This window comes from Pygoscelis adeliae, unplaced genomic scaffold (genome assembly GCF_000699105.1).
Source record: "Pygoscelis adeliae isolate BGI_AS28 unplaced genomic scaffold, ASM69910v1 Scaffold242, whole genome shotgun sequence".
Taxonomy (NCBI): Eukaryota; Metazoa; Chordata; class Aves; order Sphenisciformes; family Spheniscidae; genus Pygoscelis; species Pygoscelis adeliae.
In genome coordinates this window covers 2,960,222-2,982,462 of record NW_008824369.1, presented here as the reverse complement: position 1 = coordinate 2,982,462, position 22,241 = coordinate 2,960,222, and the positions used below count along the sequence as shown (strand labels likewise).

The following is a 22,241-nucleotide window of genomic DNA, read 5'->3' as shown; positions in this document are numbered from 1 at the left end:
GAGCCTCCAGGCATTTCCATATACACCCTGTGGTTAGAAGCTAACTTCCGAAAACAAAAGCAGGAGAGACATAAAGGAGAAAAAAAATCCGTATTAATCCCTTGAATCTATATTCACCTCCTGTGAGTGAATGAGAGCTTTTAAAAATATATCTTTTGTCTCATTTTTCTTTAGTATGGAAAGTAAATTTTCAGCGAGAAACTTGAAAGACTTTATCAGTTTTCCCTCCTTCTCTTGAGAACAAAGTGCTCTTTCGTCAGACCTTTTATAACTTTAAATGTGAAACTCTCTACCGGCATCATCGTTTCTGAAGAGACAATAAAAGCTGGTGCTAATGCTGTCATTTCTCACACTTCTTGCTGCTCCCTCTGAAATCATATTTGTTTATATTCTGCAGACCTTATGAAAAGAAAAAGTGGTCAAACTGCAAACTGTTGAGTTCATGCACTGTGGGGTATAGCAAAGCAGAGAGCATTTAGGCGTTAGCACATTTTAGAAGGAAGGTGAAAACTGTGCAGAGCTAGTATTTCAGAACCTATAAATAAAAGTAATATATTTAAAAAGAACTTCATTAAAGACTTAAGTGGCAACAGCTGAAAGACTTTTTCAGCTGGAACAAATCTGAACTTCTTTCTTTCTGCTGTCGACCTGCAACCCCAGTAAATCCTAAATGTTTTCTGTGGATTTAGTGACTGGGTAGAGTTACAGTAATTCAAAAGAAATTCATGTCCTTGCCAATGCCTATTAGTCACACTTGCTGGAATTCTGTCTGCTTTGCTCCTAAGACCATCTCAATGCCATCTGGATCCCTTAACAGCGTCTTCCCAACACATACATTTTCTGCTCCATTCAGTAGTTTCCTGTTCAGCAATAGCTTTTCCACATGGCCATGTCCTCTTCGCAGATGGGGCCTCTATGAGACATGTCATCATCGTCAATACCCATGCTGCTCTACAGGCAATCACATAACACATCTGAGAACATTAAAAACAAATAAAAGAAAGATAAAGGGGTGATGGTGGGGAGTTGTCACTGGTTAACTCCACTGAAAAGCTCTGGACTGAAAGAGGCTTTTGGAAGTGCCTAGACGCTGTTGAAAATCAAACATTCCCTCCTTCTTCCTATCTAAAATAGAAGCAGCCTGGCCTTTCTAGCAGCCATCGCTCACCATCTAAGCACTTTTTAGATAGACTGAATGCACATGGTGGGATGTCTCCTGATTCTCACAAGTGTTATTTCAGGAGACCTGAGGCTGTAGGTTTTTTTTTCTTGTTCCCTCTTCTAATTTGGGACAGTGAAACATGCAGTGGAGGCAATATAAAGCTCAGTTTTCAAAAGTGGGAAAAGCCACAAGTCTGAGCAAATGCCAATGAATCTTTATTCTTGCACTAAATTTGATCTTATGAAAGGCTGCGGAGAAGACCTGAATTTACCTTGTGCCTGTGGAGCCTTCGGCTCTGGATTAAGCTGCCTTCATCTGATGCAGGAAAAGTCTTCCAGAAATGCGAAGAGATCTTTGCCAGGGTTTAAATATTTTCATGTTTTCAAACCCCTGTATGGAGAAGTTGTTGGTAAATTTTCCAGAAATTAATCCAAATGATTTTTCCCCATATCACAAAACTTAAGAATGGTGTCAGTATTTCAGAAAGTAACTGATGTTTCTTGTTTCCTCGTGCCTCAAGGCTGCGTTTAAAATGGGCACCAGCATTCATTCCAGGCCAAACATTAAGTTGATAGATGGTTGTGCTGTACCCAGATGTTTCTGTACTCTGCTTTTTGTGGTTCTCACATGAATTTATCTTGGATTGTTCTCCCTACCTGAAAGTAACTCCCATATGTAACAAGTTGAGGCATGCAAATTGGTGATAAAATAGCATCACATATCTTGCGCAGATGTCCCTGGACAGAGAGAGCACAAGGTGCATGCAGACTAAGGGCTGCCTTTGTGGATGCTGGTGCATCCAAAAGCAGTACACAGTTGGCCCTGTACCTGAATTTACGTAAATGAAAAAATTGAAGTGCCAAGTAAGTAAATATTTTTCAATATTTGACTGCCGTATCTTAACCACCAGCTGCAAATGCTTCGCTGTGTTTATATATAGATAGGATTTCCCTTGCTTCTCTTTCTTTGCCATTGGGAAGAGTTCCCCAGGGCTGGAAAGCAAAGCTAGAATAGCACAAACTGTTTGCTAATGGTTCTTAATGCTTTCCCACTGCAGATCCAGGACACTTAGCAGTGTTAAAAATAGGTTAGAAGAGGGATAGGTAGTGAAAGTGCTAGTCAGTCCTAAAAACCTCTCTGGTACAAAGAGGTTACAGCAATGTTTCCTGGTCCTCAGCGCAGAGGAAGCAGCAAGTTTTGTCTCTGAAGGAGAGCAGAGCTGAGGCAGCGTGGAGGGGAGCTCCCTGCACCTCGGTGGGCTGATCTTCCCCCCAGGTGCACAGCAGGAAGCCCCACGCTGTGTCTGGAAAGGAGGATACCCCAATGATACCCCAATAGCTGGGATATTGAGAGGGAGCAGGCATCTGAGGGATGAGCCCAAGGGCACGCTCATGGGGAAGAGGCTGTGAACTTCAGCCACACTTGCAGGTGCTCTTGTGCATGCTGCCGGTCGCAAAATACGCAGTCTGGGTAGTCCGCTGCCTGACTGCAAACACCTCGGGCTTTGAATCACCGCTCTTTCCTTGGTGAGGCACGAAGGGCACGAACAAATTATTAAATCTGAAAATTGCAGGTGAAATAGCATAAAAATATAATGACTTAAACCTACCCTTGTTACAGCTCGCTTTGTGACGTGTTTTCTGGTGACTGCTGTGAATGATTTTTAGAGGGCGTCTAAGAGGCCTGAGCTTAAACCTCCACATGGAGAGAAGTTCTGCAGGCAGATAACGGCAACATCCCAGCTTATTTGGGAGGCTGGATGGGGAGAAATGTGTTCTAAGTTAAAATTCAGCATGTCAAGTATGGAAAAAGTACTGGTGAGAGTCCTGTGTCTGGCTCTGCCCTTTCAGTAGCTGCTGTGCTGCTGTTCCTCAGAGAAAAATGTTGCTGCTCTTGTGGCCTGTTCTGCATCCATTTAGAAACACACCGATAAAAGCATTAATTCCATTTTCAATTTCCATTTTTTTCCGACCTTTTCAGTCTCCCGCTTCTTCAGCATCCTCCATCCCCGCTAGCTTTGTGTCTCTTCTGGAAATTATCGATGATCTTTTTTAATGGCCTAGACAATGCTAAAAGCTGCTCCTCAGCATTTTAGAAGCTTCCAAGAGTGAAAAAAGATGATACTTTATAATATCTGAAAATTACCAGCAGGGGTCGGGCTTACAAATAATTTAAGCAATTCAAGCTGCATATTTGTAGAGGAGACATTTCTGTGCTGAACATGTTGTAGATCAAGCAGCTTCTGTGGAAAAGTTTGTAACTTTTGCCCAATGAATAGGAGAGACAACTTCTTCGTTGTACCTGAAATTTCTGTTGCATAATTTTGGGATACTGGCAGATGAGTGCATTGTTTATTGTCACGGTGCCAGGATTTTCAGCTTAATTTAGATCATTTAAAAGTGTGTATTATCAAGCAAGATCATTACTTTTTTAAAAATACTCTGGAAAAGGATCCTGAGAAATTTGAATGTAAAGATCGTTGTTAATATGCATTAGTTGCATAGTTAGTCCTAGGAAGTTAACACGTGAAAGGTGAGGTTCTTGAGGCAGCATTAAGGTTTTTGTACTCTGTATTTAAATGCAAGCAGAAATGTTATATCAAACATTTTATAATAATATCTTCTGCCCAACAAGTTTGATAGAGTTCTCTGAAGGATTCAATGATCATTTGGCTAAGGCTGATATGGTTGATAAAATATATTTAACCTTTCAAAAAGCTTTGAGCCAAAGGTCACAAATAAACTTTACTCTGATGGAATAAGAAAGAAGGTTCTTTGTGATTTTTATGTTCTTATTAATCCAGCAGAGGGCTGGTTGTCCCAGTGTACTGTCTGCAGGGATGGCCGGTGGTGGATGACCGTGCAAATAGGGCAAAGCTACTGGGGTACTTTGCCAGAACGCTCCCCTAGCTTCTAGTGCCTTGTCTCCAGGATTTCCTGAGCCAGAGATAATATAATGTCTTCCCACTTTGTAAAGCTTGATGCATTTTTCTTCCATTAACTCGCTTATGTAATACAAAGTTAAAGGATGGAAAATCAAAGAATAAACGTTGTTTCCACAATACCAAGGGTTTTCCACTAGGTCCGAGAATGTTTTTTATTGGGAACTTGTTGTCCAACACAGAGGAGTTCATGAGTAGTGAGGTGACAGAATTTGATGTGAAATTATTCATCTTATCAGACTGTTCAGAGTTTCAGAAGAATCTTACGATGCTGTTTGAGATGGGAAATGAAGTTGTACGTCAATAATTGCAAAACCCATGTGCATAAGAAAAAACACCTTTACTTTTACTCCCACAATAGTGGGCTCTAAATGAGCTGTTATCACTCAAGAAAGAGATCTTACGTTATTATGAACAGTTTTCTAAAAATATCAGGTAAGTGTTCCATAGTTAAAAAGACAAACAGAATACTAGGAATTATTAGAAAAGAAGCCGAGAACAAAACAGAAAGCCTTATTATACCACTGAATACATCTGAGCGCTGTTTGTAGTTCTAGCTTTTCTCATAGCAGAAGGTCTATATAAAACTTAAAGAAGAACAAGGAAGGGCAATAAAGATGAGCAGAAATATGGAAAATCCTTGATGTGAGGAAAGACTAAATTGAGATTCTTCAGGAAATAATAGAGGAGGCCTGTAAAATGGTATGGAGAGGGGAGTATGGTACAATTATTCACAACTTTTCGTAGCAGAACTAAGAAGCACTCAGTGAAATAATCACATGTGAAATATAAAACAAAATGAACTAATTTTTCATACAACATATCATTAAATTGTGGAACTTACTGCCAAGGAGTGTTGTGAAGGCCAAAAGTATAAATGGGATCAAAAAGAGATTTGATGCACTCGTGGAGATTTTAGCTGTTGGTGGTTTTTAAACATGATGGTCTAGACTCAGTCTGTGCTTCAGGAAGTATCTAAGTTGGATTTGCTTTATATTCAAGTTGTATACTTTTAATATATTTTTACAAATTACATTTTCATCATACGACTTGTATCTTCTAGTCATATGTTTTAACTGCCTCAGTAGCGTAGCTTTGTGGTACTGAATACAGGAATAATCTGATACTGCTTGTGATTGTTTATTTGCAGTGGGACTGTTGAGGGACATGGTGTCTATTAACTTTTCCTTCTTGTCCAGGCTGAAAATTGAGGAGCTGGAAGCTGAACGCAGCAAGCTGGAAGAGGAGAACAGATCTCTGGAAATGAAACTGGAGAAGCTAACTCTGCAGGTAGGAAATGTGGAGGTCCAGAGCGGCTGGAGAGCCTCACGTGGTCCGTTCGCCATAGCTGTTCTAACAGATGTGCCAGAATGCTCACAGCACGCAACTTCACTTCCCTCAATCTGGGCAAGGCATTTTTTGGAAGTCTGTGCAAACTGCACCAACACACCTGTATCGCTGACTGTGTTATTGGAGTGTTTTGATGTCAGATGCAATCACACAAATGCAGTTGTCTTTTTTGATGCCTTTGCCTAGAACCTCTTCTTTTTCTTCCTGGAGCCTTAAAAACTGTTCCATTTTAAATAACTCCACTACCATAAGTTGTCTGTCTCCAAATTCATGCCAAAGCAGGAGTGTAGGCAGGGCTTAACAGCATGGAGCTGACAGGAAAATTTGAGCTCCATTTCTACTGAAGATTCCACTGCTGCTATCAGTGATGGAGACAGAGACCACCAATTTGTGGCCTCATTAGGTAGTAGTTTTCCAAGCCAGGAAGCATCAGTGCTGTTGAAAAGATGACATGGCAGCATCTCCAGCTCGCAGACACAGAGAGGCAGAAGGTGTGGAGTCAGAAGGACGAAAGGGTATGTTTCTTTTGCTGTGCTACTGTGGCTGTTTTACCTTTTCCTGCTGTCCTATAGGGCAGAAGGTCTTTAGCTTTTTACTCTGGGTAGATCAGTGAAGTCTCACCCTCCTTGAAGGAGGGCAAGGGCATGCGCAGCAGTTGAGTGGACCGTCTATTCAGCCAGTTCTCATTCTGGGAACAGCTTTCCTGTGCAGAGGAGGGGCACGGGAGTTCCTTTAAGCTTTTATAGTGTTTCCTGTTTGAAAGGTGTTGGAGCAAACAAGAACCTGAGACTTGTTTAATCAAAGCCGATCCTGCTATGAAGAGTGTTCTCTCTCCCTTCTGTTCTCTCTGATACGCTGAATGATTCGGCATTGTAACACTTCATTCTCTTAATTTTTCTTTCTTTCTCTCTCCTTTTTTTTTCCATTTTCGTGTAAATTACTTCATGGTAGAAAACCTGCAGGTTTGAAATTACCCAGATTTCAGGCAGACCATTGATTTTCTCTTGACACCTATTAGAGGCAAATCAAATCTTTTTTTTTAATTATCAATTCCTAGAGACAGGGGAAGTGACAGCTTTGATAAAGCAGGGAGCTAAGAGCTGCTGAGCCATGTTTAGTGTGAAACCTGTCACGCGGCTCTCCTTTAATTGGGTTTCAGTCATCAGAAGGAGATGAAAGCTTTGGGCTGGTGTTTGGATGCTTACGTCTCCAGCAAACACAACAGCAGCTTTGGTTTCAGAGCAGACTACGACTCACGCAGGTCACATTTAATCTGCCAACGTTGTCTTACAATGGCTGCTGGCTTTCCAAGAAGGCCTGACCAGACAAATTCCCCACTTTCTTTGTGATGTCTCGAGATGCTCTGCTTTGTTTGCTCATACAGCTCTTGAGATGCTAAAACACCAAGCTTTTTAAATTGCACATTCAAAGAGGAAAGGTCCAAAGTCTTCAGTGTAGTCTTGCTAATTATCTCCCTTCTGGTCCTTAGTAAAGGAGATCATCAGCAGCTACCATTTGGATAGCTTGAGCTTTCACAGTATGGAAGAGTAATGTGGTGATAGGAACAAGATGGGACCTTCATACTGTGGTAAAGCTACTCTACAATAACAGTGGTACTGTTCACCAAAAAGGCTTTGAAAGCTCGTCACAGGATCCCCATGACCGATCTCATTAATGGTGCTCGCTGTTTGAATGCAGTATTGGGCAGGTCAGGGCTTTGCGGAGGGAGCGAGGAACAACCTGCAGATAGAGCAGAGTAAAAATTCTATGGGAAGGGTGAGGTAACATGTAGGTGTGGAAAAAGAGAAGGAAGGTGGTCATTTGGCTTAGCAGGTCTAGGAAAGAGAAATCTGCCAGTCGCCCAAAAGGCTAGTTAGTGAGCTGAATTAAGGTAATCATGCTCTTACATCTGCTTTGCCAAGGCTGAGGACATGGCTTTAATTCTTTATTTAACAGGAGGTAGCTCCCCCTTTCCTTAGCTTCTCACTTTACTTATGTCTTAGAGGAGTAGATGCCAAAAGCAGCTTCTCCGAAAGAGGAGTAGAAGAGAAGAAAGCATAAATATAGGAATATGTAAGCTGAATGCTAAAATGTCAGTATTGATCAGTGTGTGCCCACCTGAATGGTCAAGATTTCAGAACTCCTCAGAGGGCAAAACATCAGCCTTCCCATTTTTTATTCACCTTTAGAATCAAATATCTTGACAGGCCAAGCTTAGAATGACTTTTTTTATAAATACATTTGAAGAAGGTTCCTTACAGTGAGAACCCACTAAGTTAAGGCTTAGCTTAGAAATTCACTTCTTCTATCAGTGCTGAGCAAATACGCTGAAAATATTGTTATACACTCAGATAAGGTCACTGAAATGTTGCTGGTTTGACATGTTATTTATTCTCATCTCTGAAAGAAATCACTGGGAAATGATGGGTTAAAATAATGTCTCTTTATCACAAAGGGAAAAAAAACAAGACAAACTTTATATACAGAAATAGCAAGAAAATTTTACTGAACAGAAAGATGATTGAAATTACAAACATAGGAAAAGCATGGCATCAAATCAAATAAAGGTGTAAGAGAAAGTAGGGGGTGACATTAAACAAGGTAGGATGAGGGCGATTTCTGACAAATCTTTATTTGCACTTCCTTCTTTTTTAAAATAAAACCTCTGACTTTCTGGAATTGTATCTACCGAATGAAAGATACGTAGAAGGGGTGTATTGAAGTTGTGAATTTGGAAGAGGATGAAGCAGGATGTAAAATTAAGGCTTTGACTGCTTTACACTGGACTGAAGTCTATTGAGTTCACAAAGCTGTGTGTGGTGAATGAAATTAGGGAGATACGGCTAATATTTGGTAATTAAAAACGTCAATGTTTGACTGTATCGATGTGTGGAAAGGAGTAAAGTTTCAAAAATGTTTGCCGCCTCTCGCATCCTTTTGAATCCGAGTATTGGCACATGAATTTTGCTCATTTCTGCTTTGGCTGCTGATAATAATAGCCCACTCTGTGAACTACAGGACTCTGATGGACTGGCCAGAGGGCAAGCAAACACGTGGAAAGGTACTTTTGTGTTAGGTGTGTGATTCACGCTCCCTGAGCTCATTATTAGCAACTAAAGAAACTGAGATACCGATAGCTATCTGCAGCAGTGTATATAACATCTGACATCTCTTTGTATTCTGTGCTTGTGTGGGGACAGCTTGAATTATGGCTGAAGGTGCTTTCCATCTCCACACACCCCTTCTTCCAAAACCCCTTGGCTCTTGACACCTAGCTGCAGGCTGCATTGATTTTTCCTTCACTGGTATAAAGACTTTAGCATGGATATTACTCACTGGTCAGGTCTTTACTGCTAATAAAAACCTCAGATTACAAAGACACAAGAAATGTTGGAACCGTGGAGAAATGACACCCTGCTGAGGGTGCCTCCTCATCACCCAGGACATTATCTTAAGAAAAACATTTGAACTGTGGCTCAGGAGAGGGATTCAAATAATACATGAAAAAAGTGGGTTTAACCAGACAATTTTATCTCCTCTCCGCTACCCTTCTTTCTGTCGATGAAGCAAGAAAGGCTTCCAGGAAAACAAATGCGCTGTTACTGCTTGGCCTACGGTGGGCAGGCTTGCTGAGATGTCAGTGAAAGGTTTGGTTTGTTTAGTTACCTGAAATGATCTGGACCATCTTCCCAAGCTGCTGGTGGAAAACTGCAACTGGATGCCAGGAACAAAAGAGACTGATCAAATCAGTGCTTTTCGGATAAAGTGGGAGGAAAGACTTGTGAGGAGTGTTCAATTAGCATTTCTTACTGCTAGGAGCCTTGTGTTTACAGGCAACCAAGCGGATGTGAAGTGTTCCTTATGCAAATACTACTCCTGCTTTTCCTGCTCTCCTCTACTCTTCGAGCTGAAGGAGAAGAGATTCTTCAAGTTTGGCTGCTTCAAGGAAGATTGATTAAAATCAGCTGCAGTTTGACTTAATTGGATCCATATGCTTGGAGGGGGAGCAGGACTAGTTAGAAGTCCTCGTAATTAGTTCACAGCTGATTGGTGAGAAAAATGAGACTCCAGTTAAAGTTCTGATAAGTGGGTCTGTACAGATAAAAGGGAGATGTTTTTTACACTGAGATGTGTTTGGGCTTGAAAATCGCCTCTAGTCCCAGAGCCAAGCTAGCAGCCTAATCCCTTTGAGCATGTGCATTTATGAGGCTAAATGGAAGGAGTCTGTATTTTCTTGCTCGTTTCTGAGTAAAAGGAATCACCTGTGGATGCTGGCAGTCAAGGAAACCTGAACAGGGTCACAGAAAGCTGGGAGAGGATCTCAGGGACTAGGTGAGACCCTACAAGGGTAGTCTGACTGTGTGTGAAAGGTTCATGGTTTGGCACAAACTCTAAACTGATCAACTTTCAGTGTGATGCCTTTGGTCACAGTAATAACTAGTTGTGTTTAGCCTTTCTGCTGGTCAGGAATATAACAGCAACACGCATAAAAATGCAGTATTATTCATACATATTGAAATAATTTATTTTTGCCCATTATCTCAAAGAGCTTGAAAACAGTTGACTAGCTATGTGGTATGGGGACAGTCATCAGAAGACTTTCCCCAGCCAGAAGTTTGTATTTACACTAAATTTTGCTGTTAGAATAGAAGGGACTGAATTCCCTATTACAGTGTCCACGAAGGAGCTGCCTGAGGAAAACATACTAAACATACTAATGAGGTCATGCTGACATGACTTTATTAATGTGTTTGGAGGTGTTCATTAATGCATGTGTAGTAGTTCCTTTCGAAATGTTTAACTTTGCTATCGTTATCGACTATTTTATGATTTAAGATATTAATCTGGTTAAATTAAATCTTGTTTTCTTCCAGGCTTTAAATTGATTATTTTTGCACAAATTAAAGCATAAACCGGTGGTAGTTGTGTTGTAGCTGTAATGATTTGAAGATAAGAATATGCAAGTTCTGCAAGCAGAAATATTATCCTTTTTTTTAGTAAGAGTAGCTGATATCATAGGTAAATTTAGATACAAATAGAGTGGGTGTCTGAAGATTTGTCCTATTTGTCTACTTTAGGTCATTTTAATTGGCCTGCCTAAGCTAGCATGGACTTGTGGTGGTTGGTCCACCAAAGCAGGAGGCTCTGCAGGCAGAGCAGGTGGCTGCTGTCTGCTGTATTAAGTTCTCCAGGAGTCAAATGTCCATGGATGGTGAAGGTGCTGGGGCATCCAGAGTGCTCTCATGTTTCTTTTTTCCCTTATCTTTGGAACCTTGGTGGTTGGGCTAGTCTCCCTCTTGTCCTAGCGCTGTGTTTTGAGGGACTAACAAAACATCTGGGAGCTGTACCCCAAGCACAGATTCCTCTGTGTGGTGGACAGGGAACGTTTCTCCTGTTTAAGCATTAATGACTCATTTTATAGTTAGGACTTTGGCGGCCAGGCAGTAACTAGCTTGGAGTTAAGAGCCCAAGGCGAAGTTGAGGTCATTTAACAGTCTAACTGTTCATTATGTGACCAGTGAAGAATGATGAATGAATCATTTACACTGTTATAAAACTTAAAGGGACACTGTCAACCTTTCAAGGTTCCCTAATTGACCTGTCAAATGCTCACGAGTCTTCTTCCTGGATTACCTCCATGCTTTCCCTTTCACAAACTTCCTGTCCTTTTTCCTTCATCTGTGCGTGCTGTGGTCCACATTAGCCTCTGTGGCACAGCTGGTCCTCACTGAAAACCTCAGGTGGTCAAGTTCAGCCCTTTTTTTAAAAAAAAAAAAAAAAAAAAAAAAGGCTGGTCTTCTTTAAATGGGTTTGGGCAAATGACTTGGCATCTCTTCGGTCAGTTATAGCTTTTGGCAAGGCATAGGAACAAATTTGTGTGTTTCCGAGGGATTTAATTACGAGATAGAATAGCTGAGAACATACAGCAGGAGACCCAGTAAAAAGAAGATGAACTAAGCAGAGAAGTGCAGGTCCAGGTCTGCAGAAGGTCGTATCGTATCGTATTGTATTGCCCGGCTCATCCAGTACACTGAGTTTCATGGGAGCATGTGGGAGTGGGTGGGGAACAGAGCGATTTGTGATCCTTTCCACAGACTCCTGGACTTTTGTCAGCAATAAGCTCATCTTTTACAGGCAAAGATTATAACTTTTAAATTTCACAGGCTGTGGCAAGTTTTCACTGATGTAAGGAAGCGTGTATCTGCTCAGGTGTATATTGGCAGAGACCACTCTGGGGGGTCACTCCACAGTTTTGCTCAAAACACCAATGAAAAACATATGTGATAAACATCTATGTTGCCTTGGTTAAATTTATACCATTTCTATTAATTATTGACCCAATAGCGCAAGTGCAGCACAGGCATTTCACTCAGGGATTGGCATTCCTAATTCTTGGCCTCACTGCAAAGGTATTTTCAGGTATTTGCAGCTACCTTTACACTTCCAGGAGTCTCCCCATGACCTAAATGCCTCTATCACTCACTGTAAGCATATAACCTAGACATTGTGGGTATCCATTTATGACAGATCAGAGGTATGTGATGATTGCATAGAACATTGGAGAATAAGCACACAGTAAGTTGTCTGTGATTGCAGCAGGGACCAAGTGAATCTGGTACCGTGGGTAACGATAGCACTGCAAGTGGTATGGCACAGGCAGTAACATGCCAGGGTTAGAGAAACACCGTGGAGTCACCGAGCACGTACTCTGGTGGTTAGCATGAGCAAAAACCTCTGCTGTTACACCTTCACTTCAATTATTGCTTGAGCTAGTTAGGTTAAACTATGGTCAAACTGCTTTGCTGTGTGGGTATCTCTAGTGTTCACAGTGAACTGCTAAGGGTATATGCTAAAGTGCTACCCAAACGAATGCGAGGGAAAAGAACTTCCCCTATAATGTGCTTATAAATTGTGCTAAAAGGATTATATGTGTTATTTGGGAGAAAACATCGTGTATCTTGTGCCATGTGGATTAGGTACTGCAGAAAGTCCTAGAACCGGTGTAAAACGGAAGGGGTGTAGAACCTGTTGTGCTCCAAGCCTTGAGGACTACATGACACTGAATTAGCTGGGACTATGCAAATATTTGTACATGTTAATTCTGAATACATAGCATTTATTAGAATTAACAGGAATTGGAAACTTTCTGTAGGAGCAGAGAGGAGAAGTATAAACATGTAATCAGATTGTAGATTTGTCATTAGGTGGTTCAAGGAGAAGCTGTTTCTTGGTCTCAGTGGCCCTGATAAATGTGATGTGCAAGGTGGATGTTGAATAAAACAAGGACATGCACAGTACAGACTTGCTAATGTTTGTTAACATCAGGGACCAGGAGTGCGTAGATTCACATTTGTGCAGGGAAATTTTACCAACATGCCCTTTAAAAAAATTTTTTTTAAGGAATTTGCACATTGAATATTAAACACCTGAAGGTCTATAAATTTTACTGCCAGAGCTAACACTGTATTGTTTATTTCATGCAGCACCTTTCTCGAAGTTCTGCAGAAACTGATTAACATTTGCATAATACATTTAACACAAAAATCCATAATAAATTCATTAATGTACTTCTGCCACTATCCCTGAAAATATCAGCAGTTGTGTGGCATCACACAGCTCATTAGATGAGCAGAAGGGGAAGAAAGGTGAGCACTGGATTTCCTGAACAGCTCTGAAACAGGGAAAGGTCAGTGCGCTAAGTGTCAATATCTGAGCAGCAGCACGGAGAGCTCAGAGCGGGCAGGGGAAATGTCCCGCTGGAAAAGGTCGCTGTACCAGTAGACGTGAAGCACGAACTTTAAAAGGTGGCATCCATGCTAGAGTAGAAAAATTGGTGACAAGCACAAAATGCAGATGAGGATGCTGCTACACTGAGGAGGAGGTTGCTCCTAGAGTATATGTATTCTGCAGGGGACAAACACCAAGAAATTCTTGAAGTCCTGTGGTGGTACAAGAAAGCTGGCTTGAAACAAGCCTTTCTTTTCTGAAGAAGTATTGCAGAATGAATGGTGAGGTTTTAAAAGTCGTGCAAGACTTGGTTGTGTGTGTGGGGGGGTGTCACTAAACCACTAAATCTGGGGATAGTCTCTGCGTGTGTACCACTTTCATGAATGGAAGTACGGTGACAGAGACACTGCTCTGTTAATGTTCTTGTATGATCAAAAGAGCAAGGGTGTAAGAAAATGAGTAATTTCAGCTACAATTACATGCTCAGACACACGGTTGTGTTTGTAAAATGCCCCACCCAACTGATAATGCTGGCTGATGAAGTAGTAGTAGTAAGTAGCAACTACAGAAGGCTCCTGTGCAAGAAGAGCGTTTCACTGATTCCCCAGAATCATCCTGCAGGTGAAAGCCAAGGCTGAGGAGACAGATACAACCATTTTAAAAAGAGACTGCACTTTTAAGCTCCTCTAATCTTATTTATGTCACAGCAAAGAAAAAGTTTCAGGAAATGATAAGAGTGACTGTCCCTTTATAGTTTTCTGGTTTTTCTCTGTAGTCATTTGATGGCACGAATTAGTTTTCAATTGTTCTTTCTTCATTTTCTATTATTCTTCTGCTGCTTTGAATTCTGCTATGATGTCACAGAAGCAAAACAAAAATGTTGTTTAGACCTGTATAGGGAAAAGAGCGCCCGGCAAGGTTAGTTTACTGAAGCTTTGTGCTTTTCCTCAGGTTTCTATGAATACCATGTCCGTAAGTTACAGCTCTCTCCAGATTTGGCTTTTAGTTTTTCATTACTTGTTATCATTTCAGCCTTTGTTTGATGACCCAATTATTTTAAAATTTTTGATTAAAACAAAGTAATAGGTCACAGTTTCATGCTGTCCTTGTCTTTGCCACTTCTTCTTTTTGGTTTGGCTTTTTGCCAGTGGTCTATGTAAAGTTAAAGTTTTCAGTAATATTCCTCAAGTTTTATCCTTCTGATAAGGAGACCCTGGTCACGGTGCAGGATTTTTCCTCTACTACTTGGTATGCGGACAACTCGAGACCGTCTCTAAGAGACGGAAGACCAGGATGTGTTACCCAGATTATGGAAGAGAAATGAAGTCAGGGTTTAGCCAGTTTTTGTGTGTGTGCTTGCGTGATGGGGAGAAGAGGAGAATCTGCCTGTTTCATGTCACAGTGAAGAGTGGGCAGTAGTTGTAATGATGTTAAAATACACGTGAGAAAATGGGGAGATACTCTGAGCTGAGCCTCTGATGGAGGTGGCAGTGCGCTCCAGAGAAACACGTTTTCTTTGTGACCTGTCAGAGGGATTCAAGCGTGTGAGATGTTGATGTGTTATCTTACATATCCCAGAACCCTTCCCTTTGATCAGACTGACCTACCACCTATTTGATGCCTGGAGGCAGAGATCTACATAAAGAAAATGGGTTTCCCCTAAAGAATTTTATCAAATAGTAGAAGGGAAACTTGATGTGCCTCTGTCACTCAAACACTTGGCATTGAGCAATTCGATCTGCAGTCCAGGCTTGCTAGGGATCAGAGCTCGTGATGTGCCTGGGGAGACCCAAGGGTGTAAGCAGGGAGAAGTAACACCCCGATGTCAGAGCATCTCTGCCAGTGCACCCTGAATGCAGTCGGATCATGACACGATCTCTTCCCAGTCTAAGTTTCCAAATTTGCCTCAATTTCCATTTGCTGTTGTTTGACATAGAGACATAGATCCAGACAAGTCAGAAAAAAGTAATTGGTTTTGACAGCTTTCCTACCTGGATTTGAAAGACAGGTAACAGTAGAATGGAAAACGATGCCTAATTTAGGTAGAAGGGCTGTTCTCTTTAACTGAGGATAGACAGTCAGGATGGCAGGATAAGTGAAATGCTGTGGAAAGAGCATCTTCTTTGTATCTTTTTTTTAAAAATCAGTAGTGCCACAGGAGGTGGTGCTGTGTGTATAAAGGAGCGGTGGTGTCTGTAAAGCGCAGTTGTGTTAAATACAGATGGGAGGGTTCCCAGGTGATCGTCACATCTGTGTTTACCCAAGCATGGGGTTCAGCTCCATCAGGAACACTGCTGCTTCCCCTGATCAACATTTAAACCCCATGTATCTTAACAGGCACAGCTTCTGTATTATTTCTTTGCATTTTTGGCAGGACATTTAAAATGAAATAAAAAGTCCCTGAAAACTATTGTGCGTGTTAGACACAACATAAGATGTTCAGTCGAGATTGTGACCTTTCAGAACAAAGACGTTGCTTTTGAAAAGGGGGTTCATTGTGCTTCTGGCTCTAGTGAGATGAAAACCTTGAAAAACCAGTAACATGAAGGCTGTGCAGCAAGGATGAGCTCCACAGAGATCCTCTTGTGTATTTTTGGTTGTCTTCCAGTGGATACATCCTTCTTCTCTGTGCAGTACTACCACAGTTGCAATCAGTAGTAATTACAGATTTTTTCTCATTTTTATGAGTAGGGGGATGTGAAAAGCTGTTGGCAGGGCAGCCTCTGCAAGGGAGCTTAGCTGTGGAACTGCTTTCCCTCTAGATTCTTCACAGCTGGAGTTGCTGACCTTGAGGTTATTTCCCTAGGAGTCAGGGCTTGCTCATAGGTTGATCTGTTCCGTGTGCAAGGAAAAGCGTGATTAGATATGTGTGAGCTCTTATGGTTAATATCATGGTGGAGCAGCCTGAACATTTAAATACAACACCAGGGAATTTAATATTATATATATGTTTGCAGACAATTATTAGAATGCATTCAGTTATATTTATAAGTAGATGTGACTTGAGAGAGAGATACACATGGGTGTGAAAGAGGGAACATCACCCAGATTGTTTCAGCAGAATCTGACTGGAGTGTGGTCAGAGGGATAGTAAAGGTGGCTGAACAGAGAGGGAAATAACTGCTTGGGAGGGAGAACAGATGGAGGGTTTGGGCTGGGTGTTCTTCCCTGGACATGCTGCAACCATGGCAGTTGTCAGACTGTTCCCTTAAGGTTCACGGAAGTTGAAATGAAGGAGGTGGCAATATCATAGACATTCATTAGGGTCCTCTTCAGGTGGATGGTGGGAAGGAATAGTGATTGTATAACATATGAAACAGTTTCCCTGGTGCTGCCTAGTGGCTGTGCTGTGGTGGCACGTAAATACTAACTTCTAGGTCTGAGTAATTTGGGGATTGAATGTACAATGTCTTTTGGCTTTTCTGCTTTCCCAGGGTCTCTGATGTCTTCTGAGTATGATGCTGCTGTTGACACTAACCGCTTAGAAGATAGATCTGCATCTGCACCTGGAGATTTTTGTGTGGTCCATTTTCTCAAGCATCCTAGACAAAAAAAAAATACTGGACATACTGCAAAACAGACCTTGGTCAATTCACCAGTGTATTCTTCCTGAGCCTACCCTTTCATCCCCCCCATCTCAGCTTCTTGGCTATTCTGTTCAACTTAATGCTCTTTACTGATGTTGCATGCTTCCAGGGGATCAAAAACATAGTCTGAGTCCTTTAGATATGTGTGAAAGTTAGAGATGATGCCCTTCTGCCGATTTACTCAATGATAGCTTGAAAACTTGTTACTGGGCCAGGCTGCTTCTGAAGTATTTATTTCTTTAGGCAGTCAGATCAAGATAATGTTGAATTCACTGCTTGGAGCAGTTAACTCAAAACCCTTCAGAATCCCGTAGGTTGCCCCATAGCCATTCCTCTTATTGTTTCAGTTTATCCATAAAATCTCTCTTATTCTTGTAAATTCTAAATGAAGAGATGACTCTCTCCATCTGAAAAGGTTTCAGTGCTGCTTGAAGTCTTGTCGTACTGGCAGAAAAAAAACAATTGAGCTTTGAGCTTGAACTGAGAGACAGATAAGATCACCAGGAGATTTCCACAGCAAATGCAAAATATATTCTTCTCTAATGGATTCTTAGTGCTGTCTGGCAAGTAATTGAATTGCTTGGGTAGGAAGGAAGAGGGGACGGGGTCGCTTTTTTTTGTTGGGGTTTGTTTTTTTTTAAAGCTCCCAAATTTTGTGAGGGTATGAAGAGAAAGGTGGTTTCTCTCTGTGACCCAGGATGTCTGTCAGACATAGGGGAAGCTAATTAAAATGTCACTATATGTACGTGAGGGTGATGGGGCAGAAAGGACTGATTGCATCCTTGGTTCAAGGGACTTGTCTGTGTCTTTGCTTCTATCTACTCACTGTGAAATCTGCAAGTAGTTCACATTCTGGGGGTAGGAATGAGGCCACTGGGTAAGTCTGGCCTCTTTCTCTCTCTGGAGTAAAGCAGAAAATAAATTAAAACCATTCTTGCTCTACTGCAATTACTAAGGCAGTCTCACTCCATCTGGGCAATAGCAAGGGTGCTGTTTCCTGCTGTCCCATCGTAGTCAACACTGCTACGCTCCGTGTCGCCGGAGCAAGTGCTAGGAGAGGTTAGCACTGGGTCACTGGGGAGGTTTCCACAGCCTGTCTGTTTCAGTGCATAGCATGTGAGGAGACAGAAGCAAAGCAGTGTCCTCCTCTTTCACATGCTTTTGTTTAAAAGTACGAAGTATGTCCTGGTAAGCCAAGGGAATGAGAGAGAGAGATAATAGCACACCCTTTGGTATATTCTTTGGAAACACTCAGATGGCAAAGAGGTGGTCCAAGCCATACAGCCTGCATCATTGAAAAACACTGAACAACAGCAAAAGGAAAAAAAAAAAAAGGATGATCATCAGGGAAATTGCTATAATGGTAAGATAATTAGAACGCAGAATGATTAACATTAGTCAGTGTGCTGCATTGGCAAAGACTATGCAAGTTGACATAATAGGCCTCTTCCATATCAAATGTGTGTTTTTTCAGCATTTGGTTTAACACTTTCATGTGACTTCAGTAGAGTTCACAACTGAAACAGGCATTCAGTTCTCATGAAACGTTGCATGGTACTTCTTCTCTCCTATGGCTTCTAGAAGGACCTCCTTGTTTTCCCTTTTGTGTCTACTGATTACTGAAGGATAAAAGCTACTCTCACCATGGAATCCTTCGACATTGTTTTGAATGAACTCCTAAGGTGTACTCTTTCTGTTGTGCCTGATGAAAATGGACTTCCCTAAAAAAAGCCTCTCTCAAGTGTTTCAGAAAATGGTTGTCGTCTTCTTAAGGAGAAAAATAAAAGGATTCAGGAGACCCAATACTGATATCGTCTTCTAAAAGAGACTTTTATAAATATCTGATGCATCAAAAGCCCCTGCCTGTTTGTTATCTTTACCCTAATGCTTGGAGAGCCCCCCAGCCAGCCCTTCTGTGCAGACCCCTAGTAAGTTCCTTTGTTTTGACAAGACTAAACTGGTGCAAGAAGCTAGATTTAGCACCACTGGTTTTGTAGTCTGATTGAGTTTGGAGCAGAACTTCGAACACAGAATTACTTCAGTGAAACCCTTGTGGTCTCCCATCTCTACCAGTTGTTGCAGACGGGTGAACATTTGTTCTCCTTGACTACTGGGAACCCCACTTGCTCATGGACCAGGTCATTTGACATTTTGTCTGCCTCCATTTTCACTGGTTGCTTCTGACTAGGCTTGTGATATTTTTCCAGGATCTGCAGTGGCTTTCCCCTTGCCGTCCTTAGACGTTGGCTGTTGTCTGTTGTGTGCTGTCTGTGTTGGGGCACTCACAGTAGCACAAGCTTGGCTTTCCCCTCTGCACGCTGCAGAGATCCAGATCGCTGCTTGGCACATCCTTCATTACAGCCGATAAAATCTGATGGAGCTTTGTGGCAGAAAATCCCCTGACCCTCAGTGCTGCTTTTTTTCCTCTCACTTCTTTACTATGTAAATAAAAAACATTTTTTCCCTAAAGAGTGGGAGAGCACACTGTCCCTCTCTGCTCTGGTGTGCAGTGTGCGGGTGCCCTCCAGTCGCTGTAAGAAGAGGCCATCAGAAAGGAATTGCAGTCACGCAGCTGTGCAGTGAATATGTAAAGAGTGTTTTGTGTGGTTTGTATTTTGTGGATTCTCTCTCCTTCTGACCCCACCTCAAATGAAATTCCTGCACTTCATCCATTCCTCTGGGTTGGGCAATCAGCAGATACGATCGAGGTCTGTAAGGAGGCAGTGGTCTGGCATACAAAGCAGTCACATTAGGACTGAGGAGCCAGGACTAATGGGGAACAAGGCTGGTAACAGAAGACAGAGAAATATGGCAGAATAAGATTCATTAGGGATCAGATTCAATAACTGTAAAATGATGAGAAGTTTATGATCAAAGGCTTACTTCAAGCATTTTAATGACACAGTCATTTAATCCGTTTAAAGCAGATAGATAAGGAGTTAAGTGAAATCTACAGCAGTCGTCTTTCTGAGCTGTTTATGAACCTGTTACAGGATGGATGCCTGCTGTAGTAATTGAATAGTATATAATGGACTACTAGTCTTTACAGGCTGATTTACATACGAGGTCAGTAAAACTTAATGCAAAGGCTTGTGGTTTGTCTTAGAAGCGTGCATGGCTCCTCAGCTATTTTTAATGTGTATGTTACTAGCAAGAGTACTGAATGAGGGAAAGGGCAGAATTAATTTAAAACGTTTCTGTGCCAGGATATTTAATTTGCAGTGGTGTTATCTCCTCTGGAAGTAGCATCAGCATAGGCTGTTGTAGTGACAAGATTCAGATGGGCTCTGACACTTGAACCACTGTGTCATCTACCATAGGAATTACACATCTGAAAAAAAACTGGTGGGGCCAAGGGGGCACAGAAGTTGTTTCTCATCTTTTCCTTCCACTGTTGGACTTGTGCCGCCCTCCATCCCTCTCTTGGTGACTCTCCTTGGTTAGTTACTAACTTCCTTCCCAGCTTCTCTTGCCAAACACTTAAAAACTTTGTTTGGACAGTTGGATAGCACTTTGCTGCGTGTGCTCGTGGAGCGTGGCATGCTCTCAATCCCTCTTCCTCTCTAGCTTTTAGCCACCTGGCCACTATGAATTACTTGAAGCCAATTACAGCTGGAGTGCTGCGTGTGTCTGCAGACTGCATCTTTTTCTATTTCTCAAGCAGTTGTTCTCTCCTTCAGTACTCTCCCAACACACACACATGGGTTCATAACATAGCTACCAGCTCCTACGTCCCACGTACTCCTTCAATAAAGGAGTACTTTCATTAAATGCTTAGTCTCTGTACACACGCTTTTCACAGCGGTTGAGAAGCAAGCAGAGGGGGCTCTTTCTCTACTCACGGCTCAAGGCTTGTTGAGCTGCTGGAAGCAAAGTACTCGCTGCTGCTGCATTGTTTAAGGCCGTGTTACAGCACTGGCTGTACGTGATGCAGACACAGTAACAGAGTTGGTATCAAGCTGGTAGGGAGCAGGGAGAATTTCCAAGGGCTCTAGGCCATCTTGTTTTCTACTTGCACAGAAAGTTGCTGTCCCGCAGTCGTATTGATTAGTTTTAAAATAGGGAGGTGACAAATGGAGATTTCAGGTGATTCTGGTAGATGTGACAGCAATGGATGGAGGTGTTTAAATCGAGCCTGGAATATCTTCCCATACCTCATGCTGGTGTTCTTGCTCATCCCAGGAGGGATCTGCTGATGTCTAGTAACAGTGTGGTCCTATGGAGGGGCCTTCTCAGCTCTCTTCACTTGTGCTTTGCATAGGAACTATCTCCATCCTCTTGTTCCGGCTTCTCCCCCTCATGCTAGCTCCCTTTCTGATGCGATTTTTGGGATGCCTGTCACAGCTGCTCAAAGGGTTGTGCATGTTTGAGAGACCAGCTAAGGCTGAAGGTTGCAAATCCCTTGCAGTATGTCACAGCAGCCAGACTGTAGATCAGATTTTAGACAGCCTTGGGTCCACTGTCTGTCTGCACGTTCCCATTTCCTGAGAGAGAATTGGAAAATATTTTGCTTGTTTGAAAGTAAGTAAAATTTGTCTTTAAAATTTTAGCACTAGCAGCCAAATCTCTCATTACTCCACTTCCCTGTTACTCTTCAGTGTCCCTGTTTTTTCAGCTACTGTTCTTCCCCAAGAGCTTAGAGAATGAGCACTTGAGAGCTCACTTGTAGGGAGTAATATATTAAAAGCTGGATTTTAATCCACCTTCTGCCTCCAAGTACCTTGTTCTTTGAGGGTGCCTGTTACACACTCTATTTTCACATGACTGTTTCAGAGATGAGAGTGATCTGGACTAGCAGGAGCTGCCCAGATGGGGGCTGGAAGTGCAGCAAAGCAACCTACACACAATAAGAGCAGTTTCCCACTTCCAATCCTGTGTCAGGGACACAGGAACAAGTTGGTAGTCTCCTGAAAACAAAGGTTGGCTAGTTGCTGTGATGCTCGCTACACTGTTGTAGCACCCTAGCAAAACCCATCCCTGACAGAAGTCTAGATCAGCAATAAGGTTCTCATAAGCAAAAAACCCAGGGCTCAGGCTCTCTTGACCAAATATTTATTAAATAAGTGAACAAGTAAGCTTATTTCTGGAAAAGGAAAACCTCCCACATAAATGTTCATGAGGTGTAGAGGTAGGACAGAAAGCTCAGAAGCAGTGAGAGGAAGATGGTGTTACAGCAGAGCTGGGGGGCTGGTAACACCGAAAGGTTCGGGGATGTGGCCAGTTTCATCGACTGGGTCTGGCAGGCAATAAGGAAGGAGATAGAATCATAAAATCATTTGGGTTGGAAAAGACCTTTAAGGTCATTGAGTCCAACTGTTAACCTAGCACTGCCAAGTACTAGGTTAGTGCAAGACTAAACCATGTCCCTAAGCACCATGTCTACATGTCTTTTAAGTATCTCCAGGGATGGTGACTCCACCACTTCCCTGGGCAGCCTGTTCCAATGCTTGACAACCCTTTTGGTGAAGAAATT

General features: G+C 42.1%; 1 protein-coding gene across 1 annotated transcript in view; it reads left to right on the top strand.

The window, feature by feature from the left end:
- The window catches only part of MAD1L1 (MAD1 mitotic arrest deficient-like 1 (yeast)), a 382,016-nt gene that overhangs the window by 210,233 nt on the left and 149,542 nt on the right, over positions 1–22,241 (top strand). Inside the window, exon 15 of the mRNA XM_009320026.1 lies at positions 5,303–5,393. Coding sequence (XP_009318301.1) covers positions 5,303–5,393 — 91 coding nt within the window. The remainder of the gene's footprint in view (positions 1–5,302; positions 5,394–22,241) is intronic.